The 13,998-nt window shown below is 42.6% G+C and overlaps 1 protein-coding gene across 2 annotated transcripts; it reads left to right on the top strand.

Annotated features, from left to right (window-relative positions):
- Window positions 1-6,685: 6,685 nt before the first annotated feature.
- On the top strand, window positions 6,686-13,370 carry LOC142397743 (protocadherin-10). 2 transcript variants are annotated; one of them, XM_075481333.1, is made up of 5 exons: window positions 6,686-9,247; window positions 9,338-9,451; window positions 11,822-11,880; window positions 11,998-12,125; window positions 12,488-13,370. In XM_075481333.1, the coding sequence occupies exons 1-5, from the start codon at window positions 6,929-6,931 to the stop codon at window positions 12,820-12,822; spliced, it is 2,955 nt and encodes a 984-aa protein (XP_075337448.1). In that variant the 5' UTR covers window positions 6,686-6,928; the 3' UTR covers window positions 12,823-13,370. The 2 variants fall into 2 exon arrangements, with proteins under 2 accessions (XP_075337448.1, XP_075337447.1); XM_075481332.1 differs by having other exon boundaries at window positions 6,686-9,451.
- The last annotated feature ends 628 nt before the right edge of the window (window positions 13,371-13,998 follow it).

The following is a 13,998-nucleotide window of genomic DNA, read 5'->3' on the forward strand; positions in this document are numbered from 1 at the left end:
CATGGCCACCAAAACCCTTTGCCATTGTTCAAATTGCGATTTATTTTCTTAACAAATGCACACAGTATGTTGGGATTTAACAGCAGCTCATACATGCAACACTGTATCCAGTAGAAGTCGCTATATATAACTGTGTTTATCCAGGTTATAACAAGTCGCGATCTTGTGATTTTTAGCGGTTCTTCAAGTTTACTACAATCTTAATCGAGATATAGTTCACAATATCAAATGTAAAGTGAAAAACACATGTGCCGAAATGTTTTTTCCATTGAATAACTGAATAGAATGTATCTTAACTATTTTACTGTCGGGACTAATGTTTGATGAAGTTAAAATGGTAAAAAATAATAACTAAATAAATAAATAAATAAAATAAAATAAAAACAACAACATTAGCAATGAAGATAGTGGATGGCACTGTGAAATAACGGAACAACAACCAGAAATAACGTCCCAGAAATAGGCTGTTTACGAGAGAAATATGGACGTCCGATCGTTTGCTTTTGAGTGGTGCTGATCGGTGGCTGAAATGCACATAAATGTCCAGCGGATGGCGCCAAAAAAAAAATAGAGAAAGAAAACTCGCCTACTAGACATTGGTCCTTGAAGGGGGGCCGAGTCACATGGAAGTTTTTCTGTGCCATCAGTTTGAATACGAATTTCTAATATTGATTTTTTACAGCATCAAAATCAGACTTTGAATTTGAAAAACCAACAGTGTAAAAAAAAATCAATTTCTAAAAACAAAAATCAGTGTAAAAAAATTCAACATCTAAAAATTCAGTGGAAAAAATTCAATGGAAAAAAATTCAGTGGAAAAAAATTCAGTGGAAAAAAATTCAGTGGATAAAAATTTAACTTAAAAAAATTCAGTGGAAAAAGAACTGGACTCAACATCCGGGTAAACAGGGAGAAGCAATAGATCCCTCAATAGATAAATAAAAAAAATCATAAAATCAGCCCAATAGATATTAGTAATATATATTACTCAATTTTACTAACACAAATGGCAAATAAAGTAAACTCAGTCACCGAAGCACCATCACCCACTGGTGGACATAGCTGATCTGTCCAATGGAGCGTAACTTGATTGGCTGCTGTTGGATGAATTGAGACAGGGATCGATTGCTTCTCCCTGTTTACCCGGATGTTGAGTCTGGTTCTTTTTCCACTGAATTTTTTGAAGTTGAATTTTTTTACACTGATGGTTTTCAAATTCAAAGTCTGATGTTGATGCTGTAAAAATTCAATATTAGAAATTCGTATTCAAACTCTAATGGCACAGAAAAGCTTCCATAAAGTTACAACTTCAGAAACTTAAGTGACTAATCCTGATCAGCAGTTTTCTCCATTAGCAAAATGTTTGTGTTTTTTTGGCTGGAAGCGACCATGAGAGGTACATTCTGGGAGAAAACCTCCGATTCTGTGTTTGACATAATCTGAAAGCCTGCACCTGGAATAATTGTTTTGCACCTGTATCCTAACGCTCAATTTATCTGAAAAAAAGGAAATTAAGAGAACAAAACCTCATGCTCCATGTGCATCAAAACTTTCTAAATTCTGTTTTTTAGTTGCACTTTGAAAATATATTTTTTTTTCTAAAAGACATCACAATGAAGACTGTAGTCTGAAACACATTTATGTTAAACTCAGTGTTTGATTAGTCCATTTATGAATATGGCACTTTCATGTTGTCTTGGTGCAAGACTACCTTTGCCTTGAAATTCTATCCACAGACAGACAGATGTCCTTTCAAATTCACTGGCAGTTTTCTGATTCATTGTTTCATCAGTCAAGCCATCCCGGCCCAGATAGTGGAAACAAGCTCAAACTACCACCACTTGCTTAATGAGGTTCTTTTTTTTCTTCATTTTTTTTCAAATCTCAAATCGTTGCCCAACAGTCTTCTGGCGCTCCTCTCCTTAATCTTCAGCAAACTGCAAACAGGCAACGATGTCCTTTTAGGAGAACAGCAGCTTTCTCCTTGCCTGAGATAAACACCATTGTTGTTCAGTGTCCTCCCGACAGAGGACTCCCGGACATGAACATTGGTCAGTGTGCATTGGTACTGCAACAACTTAAATTACAACGTGTGAGTAAAAATGTTGGAAAATCATTTTGATCGCTACTCTAATCCACATGTGTTACTGAATCAAACAATTATCTTGATTGCATATAGACCTCAAGTATAAACTGTGTGAACTCATCATTGTGGCCTTCTTTGCAGTGGTTGTTATGTGGATAAATGTCCAGTAGATGGCGCCATAGGATCATAAATGAATATGGAAAAACATTAAATGAATATTGGACCCTGATGGAGGACAAAGTGACAACAGCAGACTTTTTGTTCAGATGAGTCGGCCATATCTGCTCAAACTATGAACTCAAAACATTTATTCTCTTTAAATATATTCATTATTTTGTTTCACTTTCTGGAAGGTGGACTTCAGTTCTGGGATGATCATGATCTAGATTAGTTGTAATATTATCACCTTTTGTCCACCCTGATTCTCACTGTTAATTTATGTTGTTGGCCCAGGACTAAGAAACCTCATGCTCAAGTCGTACGTATTGATGTTTATGTGTGAATTTCACAGTTTAAAATGTAGTTACTATTTTAAGTTACTATTTAAGTTACTATTTTAAGTGACTATTTTCATTGTAAGCCAAGTTTACCAAAGACATGAAAGTGAAGTGTGCATCATAACTGTTTTCATAACTTTTTTTACAGCCACATGAATTGGTTGTCAGTAATCAATTTATTCATATGACATGTTCTTTGTATCAGAGACATGTGACTGGGACTACTGCAAAGAAATTATTTGCTCTTAAGTCATGTCTCCTTATTGCTTTCAGTGATCATTTTCCTTGTCTTAATGCTTCAGTCCTGAGCGTCAGCTTGGAGGAATTTCAGTCCACTCATCCGCACAACACAGCTTCGACTCTGGGATGTTGTTGTGTTTCCTCATATGAACTGTTCGCTTCAAGTCTTTCTGCATGTCCGTTGGATTAAAGTCAGGACTGTGATTTGGCCATTAAGAAAAAAAACAACAACTTTGTTCTTTAACCATTCTTAGCAAAACAACTTGGATGCTTATTTGTTGTCTTGGCGATTGTCTGGCTTTCTCTTGAGAGTTAGTTGGCACACAAATGTCCAGACATCTTCATTCAGAATTTAGTTGTATAATTCAGAATTTTTTTCATCAGTGATGGTAAGCTGTCCTGGCCCAGATGCAAGAAAACAGGCTCAATCCATGATACCATTACAATGTGTCACACATAAGAGACCAGGGTTCTCCTGAGAAAGGAGTCGTGTACATTAACATTAGCCAATGTGAGAAGTTTAGTTGCTTTGAAGTTACCCTGAGGTCCTTTGTAACCTCACACATTGTTACACCGTTTGTATCTGGAGTGATCTTTTGTTGGTTGACCACACATTGTGAGGGTAACAATGGCTTTGAATTCCCTCCATTTGTACACGATCTGTCTCGCTGTGGATTGACAAGAGTCCAAACTCAATAAAGATCATGTTTCCAACAACTCTTTTTGTGAGGCCCTGAGAAAACTCATTTGTATGTGCCATGATACACAATCATGATGTGAAGCTCACTCTTTTATAGTTCCCTCTTCGGTAAATAACTCACACCTGATTGTATCTCATTGATTGAAAACACTTGACTCTTAACTTTGCCTTCAATTTAAGTGCTAATCCCAAATACGCACGCAGTGGCTCACTTGCATTGAATTATAAATGACAAAGTAACATTCTCTTTATACTACTTCTAGGACTGTTTATATCTGGGGATGTTTTTGGTCACATTTACGCATAAATGTAAAAAAATATAAAGCACAAAAACAATGTGTACGGTAGAGAATCAGATTCAGAATAATTTGTCAGGTAAGTTAAATGAAGAAAAAAAAAACTTGATTTTTCTAATCTTTTGAAAATGTTTTGATTATGGTATCTTGTTTGGCAACACAGCAGAACTAATTGCTACGCTACGTTTCTACAGTTCAGCAGAGTCTCCAGGAGATGGCGCCATTAAATCACCAAAAATAAAAGAGGTTCAGTTTGCTCCGCTTGTTCATATCATGGGGCCAAAAGAAAAGCAGCCCACTAGTTTTAAGCTGGAAACATTTGTAGAAAAAGTAACTTTTTAATTTTGAGGGTGCCAAAGAGAGGTGTTTATGAGTTCATAGAAACGATCTTTTCCCATGCCTGATGCAGCCCCCCGTCGCCATATCATCCCCCGACACTCTTCAGGAAGTGCAATGACGGGTCACGGTCAGGTGGCTGTTGAGCGGCAGTTCAGAGAAAGTAATGACTGTCTTCCTGTTGGACAATGGGGGTGAGCAAGGCGATAGGGCGGATGAGAGCGGCTTAATGCTCCGTGTAATGCATGTTAATGTAACATGCACCGAGGGAGCGCCGGTCGGAGTGCTGTGGGATTATTTATCACAAAACATTTGTATTCTTCCGTCGGAGAACGGTTGATCCCGGATAGCTGCACACTAATCCTTCACTCCGTTAATTAAAAAGAAGGGGAAAGCAATGGAACTGGTGGTGGGGATTTTTTTCTTCTTTTTTCCAGAAATGTAATCATTTCTGGAGAAGCTTAACCATCTGCTTGAGGTTAAGTCTACAAGCAGATTGTGTTTTCTGCTTATTTAAACCTGGGGATTTTAGTGTTTTCTCTTTTTTGTCCTCAAAAGGGGGAGGGTGTGGCATTTCAGGACTGTTGGAGAGATGGGTTAGAACTTTTGTTGCCAAGTAAATGATAAGTGACATTTTTCTGCAACTTCTTCCAAATGACGGTACACGCTGAGAGCAATAGAGCTAAAAAAAATTAAATGCCAAACTGAACACGAATTTCACAGAAAATACATGCCTTCCCTGATGATTAGTTATTTTCCCATTTGATTGAGGGAGACATATCATAAACAACCGCTAATTCAAAGTGGAAGCATCCTCGATTGCCCTGCTTGATTTGATTTCTTTTTAGCTGAAAAGATCACAGCAACATAAGACATCAGCAATGCTTTGTTTCTCCAATCACTTTCACAGAGGACCAGCTACCATTCCAATTTCAAACAGAGGATGCAGTCCTTGGGTTTTCGGGGCAATTTGATAGAAAATGTGTCATCTAGAATATAAGAAAAATGCTGCCCATAAGGAAGCAGAAATATTTGTTTCTCTGTTCTCTCTCATCTTTTTAGTAGCTAACAAGCTCAACGCTGCCCGAGGGCCAAGGCTGTGTCGTCAGTCCCAAGAAGAGACTTTCACATTTCAATCCACAGTTTCACATTAGGATGCCGCTCGTGTCTTTTTGGAGACGAACTCGAATTCACAAAGGCATCCTTTAATTCCCCCTCACTCTTCCTTTCGCACTCTGTGTCGTTCACTGGTCTAACTGACCAGGATAAACAGGGAAAAGATTAGATCTGGGCAAACAAGTGCCGCGCCCAATAAAGGCTTCTCATCTTTATCGTATGAAAAACGATAGTGGTAGTACTTTCATCCATTGGCGTCACTTGTAATCTGATTTTAGTATTCTAAAATTTCCTCAGCATCCATGTGCGGCTTTTTTTCGCCTCTCCCAATGGTGTAAACACATCACCTATTATCTGGGATATTCACCTAATCCGAACTATAAAACCTGATTAGAGAACAAGTGTGATTGAATCTTTATGACATTGCTTTTATGTTGATTCTGTTGATACATGTTCAGGTCTACTTAAGTGAATTAAAGTCGTGTAATGCATATTTGTATGGGAGCGTTGTCCATCCACGATTGTCATTGTAATCATTTTAAGCTCCACAAAGTAGCTCACACTGATTTGAATGTTGATTAAAAATGAATACCCTGACCTATCAAAGATTCTTTTTGTAAAAGCCCATTTCGTCTGTGATGATTAATGAATGGGACTGTTTTGCAGTGCGGGCATTCATCTTCAAAGGGCTCTAATTAAAAAGCATTATTAAGTCCCTAGAGCCTGCTGGTAGTGGCCACTGGACCATTTGAGGCAAAGCCAATGAGAGCTTTGTAGAGCATAGTGGAACCCCGGAGTTTATTCTTTTCTACAGCTAATGGGGTTATATCAAAACTTTGTTCAATCATGTTAGCTATCACCGTCACCCTGTCAGACACTGTGGACACCAAGACAAAACCTTATCCGATCTCATCTGGTAAATCCAGCCTAGAAAGCGACACCCACGACACAGTTAGTCTCTTAATCCAAATCTGGCTCTGACGTCTGGTGTCAAATTTACACCCTCACGTCTCTTTAATGGGTCAGACGAACAGACATGGGGATGTGAAAGGGTTAAACGTCTACAGTAATTAGTCGCACTTCGCGTCGGCGTCCTCCAATACGGAGCAGCGAGAATCAACGTCCACCCCCTCCACCTCTCCTTTTCTCTCTCTCTCTGTCAAACACTCACACACATACACACCCATCCTCTCTCTCTCTCTCTCTCGCACACAGACACACACACACGCACACACACAGACACACACACACACACACACACACACACACACACACACACACACACACACACACACACACACACACACACACACACACACACACACACACACACACACACACGCCTCCCCACCAGCTCCTCCGAGTGCCTAATACACTGGAAAATCAAAGCGCGATCCTCCTCCGTTCACACATCATCAGTGTTGCGCGCGGGGCACAACACAGAGAGAAGAGCCTTCGCTCTCCTCTGCCTCCCTGCTCTCTCATAGTCAGTATTCTGTAAAGTTATCCATACACACAGATGTGACAAATTTACATCTGAAGGTTTTATTTTCTAACTTGGGACAAACCCCTCCTGTTTTTACTTTGTGGCTGTACAGCTGAATGGCTTTTGAGGAGAAAGATGTCTGGGTGAGGTGATTTTACGCACGCTGCTGAAATGGATCACAGACTCTCCAGAGGCAGCTGGGTACCGGTGACTGGTCTAGTTATATGTCTGCTTTTTTGTGCGTGTGTTGTGGACTTGGTTCTCGCACAAATTCGATACTCAATTCCTGAGGAGCTGGAACATGGAGCGTTTGTGGGCAACATCGCAGAGGACCTGGGTCTGGATGTGGCCAGACTGTCAGCCCGTCGGTTTCGTATTGTCTCCGGCGCAAAGAAGCAGTATTTAGAAGTGAACTTGGAAAATGGTATTCTTTTCGTGAACGAAAAGATAGACAGAGAAGAGCTGTGTGAACGAAGTCCAAACTGCTTTCTACACTTACAAGTGGTCATTGAAAACCCTTTAGAGCTGTACAGAGTGGAAGTTGAGATTTTAGATGTAAACGACAACTCGCCCAGTTTCCCGTGGAGTGAGTTTAACCTTGACATCACGGAATCTGCCGCACCCGGTTCACGTTTCCCGTTGGAGAGCGCACAGGACCAGGACGTGGGTACCAACTCTCTGCGCTCCTACCAGCTGAGCGCAAACGAGCACTTCCTACTGAATATCCAGACGCGCAATGATGGAAGCAAGTTTGCTGAGCTCGTGCTGGACACCCCACTGGACCGTGAACAGCAGAAAAAGCACGAAATGGTTCTTACTGCCTATGACGGAGGATCACCGGAGCGCTCCGGGACAGCGTTGATAACTATTACAGTGCTAGATGCCAATGATAATGTGCCTGTGTTTGACCGCTCTGTTTACCGGGCAAGCATGGTGGAAAACGCACCGAGGGGGACGCTGGTGCTGAAACTGAACGCCACGGACTTGGACGAAGGCTCCAACGGGGAGGTTACTTATGCGTTTAGCGGGCACGCACCTCTAAAGGTGCGTGAGCTGTTCAGCGTTGACCCGTACATGGGCGAAATCCGAGTCAAGGGCGTTGTGGACTATGAGAAAGCCAGTGTGTATGAGTTGTATGTGCAAGCAAAAGACAGGGGACCCTCGGCTGTGGCGGTGCACAGTAAAGTACTGGTGGACATCCTGGATGTGAACGACAATGCGCCCGAAGTCATCCTCACATCCGTATCCACACCTGTCCAAGAAGACGCCCCGCCGGGGACGGTGATAGCTGTGATCAGCGTCATGGACCGGGACTCGGGAGAGAATGGGAACGTTGACTGCCAGATTCCGAACACCGTCCCCTTTCAGCTCCATTCATCTTTCAAAAACTATTATACTCTGGTGACAAGCGAATTCCTGGACAGAGAAACGGTGTCTGAGTACAACATAACTCTCACAGCGCGAGACTTGGGCTCTCCTTCGCTCTCCACCAGGAAAACAATCCTTGTTCAAGTGTCTGACATTAACGACAACCCCCCGCGGTTCTCCCAACCTTCATACACAGTTTATGTGACCGAGAATAATGCCCCAGGCGCTTCCATTTGCTCTGTCTCTGCTTTTGACCCTGATTCTAACCAGAACGCCTATCTGTCTTATTCTATTCTCGAGGGTCAGATTCAGGGCATGCCCGTGTCCACTTATGTCTCAATCAACTCTGACAACGGCAATATCTACGCTCTGCGCTCTTTCGATTATGAGCAACTTAGAAACTTTCAGATTCTGGTACAGGCACAGGACGCTGGTTTCCCCCCTCTCGCCAGCAATGTCACAGTCAACGTCTTTGTCTTGGACCAGAACGACAACGCACCTGTTATTATATCCCCGCTGCCCAAAAACGGCACCGTGGCCACAGAGGTAGTTCCACGGTCAATAGACGCCGGGTATCTGGTTACAAAAATAACGGCGTTAGACGCAGACGCAGGACAGAACTCAAGGCTGTCCTACCAGGTGGTGCAAGCGACAGACCCGGGGCTGTTCAGTGTGGCTCTGTACACAGGGGAAATCAGGACTATTCGCCGCTTAGTTGAAAAAGACGCAACAAGGCAAAGACTCGTAATATTAGTGAAGGACAACGGACAACCACCGCTTTCCGCCACCGTCTCCATTGTCCTGACAGTGGTAGACAGCGTACCCGAGTCGCTGTCAGATTTCGGAGACCTCACACTCAGCCCACAGCCCCCCTCAAACCTCGCCCTCTACTTGATCGTGTCACTGAGCACGATATCCTTGATATTCCTAGTGGCTATTATCGTGCTGGCCGCGGTCAAGTGCTACAAGGACAGAGAGACCCACAGCGGGTATAACCTGCACCCTTTAGCCTGCTGCTGTTGCGGTGGGTTTCAGCCAGAGCCGCCACCGGAGGTGTTAAAAAAATCCAATCTAAACCTGCAGATTTCATCTGCGGCCAAAGTGCCCACAAACTGTATGGAGGTGAATGGAAATAGCAGTCTCTCTCAGTCATATTGTTATAAAGTATGTCTGACCCCCGAATCAGCCAAAAGTGACTTTATGTTTCTGAAGCCGTGCAGCCCTAGCAGCGCACCGAGGAACAACAAGGCGAAGAGCGCGGAAAACTCGTGGAACGCGCACAGCCGGAGCGCATCTGTAAACAACGGAGCAACTACTCCCAGCGAGGTATAGTCAATTCAGATAATAGAATAAGACCTGGGAGGGGGTGTTATCCTTTTCACCTGGCATACTCTGTCAAAAATAAAAACCCGACTCAGTAAGAATCCACACTGTGACATTCTATCCCATGAAGGTCAAATCACGCATGCCACACAGGTTTAAAGTCAACTTAAAGAAAAACCGAGTTGAATCATTCTTTTCACCCTCTGTTATTAGAGTGTTACACACTATGTCATTTCAATATATTAAGATAATAATTCCTCTTCATTGTGATGCCTATGGTAATGTTTTGCACCCGGGGAATGAAATGAGACGACGTGAGATTACAATTTAATTGACTTGTTAATGAAAGTGTAAAGCCCCCTCTTGCGAGGAGCATTTGATGTGCGCAGACCGTGTCTTGCAATGAAGTGAGATGTCAGTTACTGTGTGAGAGAAAGGATAGATGCAGTTAAAGCTGCCCTCTGCTTCAGTCTTAGTAACAATTCAAGCATTTAACAATAATGTACCAAGCTGTTGTAATAAATTGTGACCTGCGTGAATAATCCTGCAGGGTCACTGCCGTATACCTTTCATGGGATGAGATGGAGCGCATACCTGCTTACAGCACATCCACCTGAGTTTGAACAAGAAGGCAAGGTTATATACGTGACACTGAATATAAGTGGTTTGGATTCAGACAAGTGTTGTTGACGAGCCGGTTTTGCCACACGCCTTCTTGCACTTGAACTAACAATATAGGACAGATAACCTCACTAACTATGCCTCAAGGGCACAAGCACGACCGTATCGCTCCACTACACACACAATGTGGCGTATTCACAAGGGGGTTGGGGGGGGGGGGGGGGGGGGGGGAGTTGTCAATTATTGATGAGAAATGGCACATGGCCGGTTTTGGAGAGACGAGGGAGGACATCGTTGTGGGGAGGGGGCAAGGAGAAGGAAGAGGGGGTGCAAGGACATGGCTGGACTGAGACGTGGACAGCCTGTAGATCGTAGCGTTGTCCTCTGAATGTGAGGAGAGAGGGAGGGAAAGACGAGGCTTCATGTTTGCCGAGCGAGGGAGGGGAAGAGGAGGGCTGTAATCGAAGAAGAGGGAGGGAAGGAGACAATGAAAGAGGGCATTTACAGTGGCAGGATGTCTACACTGGTGTTTTCTGATTCTAATAGGCGGAGCGGGAGACCGTGAATATGTGCGTAATGCTGATGTTCGTCTGCGCGCTTTTCCTCAAAACGCAGAGGGACAAATCAGTCAGAACCCTCTTACTAGACTCCACCAGGAAAAGTAAGAAATGTCACTGGTACAAACACCTCTGGCCACAAGAGGGATTTCGAGGTCACGCTGATTGTTCCGCCTGTGGGTATGCTCCTTCAGGAGAATGTGTCCTTCCTCCTATTAATTGGCTCCTCTAATTCACCCGGATTCCCTCAGCGTATACTCTTGAGTCCTCGTGAGGTCGTCAATGACACATAAAAGACAAATCACAGAGAAACTATGTGAGTATTATGTAAAGCAAATTCACATGCCCGCTTAAGTTGATGGATAGAAGGCGAAAAGGGACATTAAGGACACATTCAGTCATGCAAAACAACACAGGGCAGGTACATGAAGTGCCATGCTTCGCTATATAAATGCACCTACAACTGCAAGGGCTGCAAACTTTTCAAGGCTTTCTCTGAGACTTTTAATTAAAAACCTTGCTCGAGGAGCATCAGGAAAGCATTAACGTAAAATGATGCATAAAATCCAAGAAACAATGACGTGTGTAATGTTCTTAATTTTCTCCCCGGCACGGTTTCCTTTGATGATTAAAATCATGTTTCGTTTCATCCCGGTGGGGTTCTAATTGGTTTTGTGCGTATTTAGCGAGGGGAGTATTTTGAATACCGAATATAATAATACGCTTGCATCGCATCCTCTCTGTTAACAACTTTAGATGAATTAATAGAGCGTAGAATCGATACTATGAGCAGCTTATCCGGAATAAATATCACTCGGGCGCCCTCCTTCACCCTTCCAGCTGTGCAACAGAGGATAAAAGCAAAACTTAGTAACAGGCGAGTCGTAGCTGAAGGCATCTCCTCCAATGTGTGTTCTGACAAAACTCCACAAGGCGGCAGCCACGATCCACCAGAAAAGAGTCTCCAGGTCAAGGCAAACACAAAAGACTGCTCCTCTCAGTTCCCACTGGCCCTTATGACATAGGATGGCACCGTAAACATATGTCGTTTGTCAGCAAACCTGGTAGTAACTAAACATTGTCTAAAAGGAAGACATTTCTGAAAATAGGGAGGTCCTTTACTTATTAGATGGGATTTTAACCGGGGTAATTGTAGTCAAATTTTGATTAAGGCGTACTTGTCTTTTTCCCGCAGCTGAAGCAGCCAAATACAGACTGGACTCTCACAAAGAATCAAAACTCTTCCATCAAAAGGTATCATGCTCAAATAATGAGCTGAATTGAACAGCGTCTTTAAATGTTTCACCACATTACCATATTTAGAAAGATTGGATTTTCATGAATATAAAATGTTCTCTTTCTGTTTTGCAGTTACAACTCTATCAACATGGATGGCACCTTAATGGGGAAGGCCATGCATGCAGACCCAGACAACTATGTCACTTCCATGACACCTGGGCAGTACTGGACCTGGGGGTCTCATATGAAAGGCACGAAAGGTAAGATGTGGTGCGCCTCAAGCAGCTTTCATCAAAACTGTACACATTCACAATTACAACTGTTTATGTTCAACCAGACTGCAGAATTCTTCTTTTTCTTGTCCCTATTGTCATTATTTACAACACAGCACCTTATACATGCCTTCAAGAACAACACAAGGGTTATCATGTGCAACATTAGTTTATCTTTTACCATTTTGCTGCAGACCTCTCCTTTCGCTCCGTGTATTGTTTATTGTCCTTTTTGCAAAAAACAATGGACCACAATTTCCATAAGTGTTATGTAAATGTAAATAGCCCTGTCGTAGTAAGGTCAGTAGTGTATAATAAGTTGCTGCCTCTGCTGTCCTGTGTCCTCATAGACTATAAGATGTCTCCTTCACCCAGTGGGCTCCCCTCTCGCCCTTGGACTCCTCGGTGCACACCTCCTCCCCAACAACAGCAGCCATCGATCCCCTCCCACCCACACCCGCACCCACACCCGCACCCACACCCACACCCACATCCACCCCCTGACTACCACCACAATGTGTACATCCCTGGAACTCCATCAGGCTTCTGTACCCTGCGGCCCACTGCACAACGAAGTGAGCTGGATGTTCACAACTCCTTCTCTACTTTTGGCAAAAAGCGACGCCTTCAGATGTCCCCACAGGGAGAGGCGGCGATGATAAACAACGACTTGTACAATGACTGACTTTGTAGTGACTGCCCGAATGGATGACTGAAATGATGCATAACCTCATATAAAAAAAAAGGAGAGTCGATTCATGACATAAAGAAATTAGCGTATGATTAATAAGTGGTATATAAAATGGGGAGGATCAGCAGTCCCAGAAGGAAAAGAGTCTGATGGATGTGATGTATGTGACATGCCACTGCAACATTATCTATATGTGTCTGTTATTATTATCATTACTTCTATTATTACTATTATTACTATGATTATGATTATTATTTAGACAATCAAACTGGAGCAGCAATTCCATCCAAAATGTTTTGAAAAGCATAAGTGGACATTGATTTTGCACATTCTTATGAATTTATATTTTTGGTTTTATGAAACGAAAAGCTCTTTGTTTTTTCTTTTTTATGTTTATTTGCTTACAAAGCTTGTGTAAATATGACAAATATGTAAATGTATATGCAAGCTGCACTATGAAGCAGGCCACTGTAATGATGGGTGATTTTTTTTTTCCCCACACATGTACTGTATACATTTATGAAAATAAAGTATTTTTTTCACCTGGTCTTTTTTACGTCTCTTGAACACGCATGTGTGACCTGCTGAAGTCCATGACTCAAAGTTTGACTGAGCCCATGCAACCAAACACTGACTCACAGAATCTGCATACATAAATCTTTTGGACTAAGTTTCAAATATCTAGTTTTAATGAGCTTGAGTCAATTATTTGGGTTGAAAAAGTTCTGCAGCTACTCTGACAATGGTGGAAAGCCTTTCTGCCTTCGTAAGCTGTTTTCCACGGTGAAGAATAAACATAGTAAAATGCTAACATATGCTAATTGGAGTGCTTGCATTTCCATTTGCCCGCAGAGAATACTGGGGTTCATTAACTGAACAAACACAACCCCCTCTCTCGAAATATCACTTTAATTAAGACTACGAACATGAATACAAGTGTCAGGGGAAGTGGGGGATCAACTCCAAATGCCACCTGAATAAAAACTACAGGGGCCTGTGGCTTCTCTCCTTCTCTGCCCTTTTACATCTTGGGGAATTAGTTTCTACCAGCAACAGATGAGAACAGGCCACTGGCCAGAAATGAGCAGGGTAATTAGGTCATACCATGGCTTGAATTAAAAATAATTTTGTTAATAAGGGAACCAGTGTCCACAGAGACCATTGGGGGGG

This window comes from Odontesthes bonariensis, chromosome 13, assembly GCF_027942865.1.
Source record: "Odontesthes bonariensis isolate fOdoBon6 chromosome 13, fOdoBon6.hap1, whole genome shotgun sequence".
Classification (NCBI taxonomy): Eukaryota; Metazoa; Chordata; class Actinopteri; order Atheriniformes; family Atherinopsidae; genus Odontesthes; species Odontesthes bonariensis.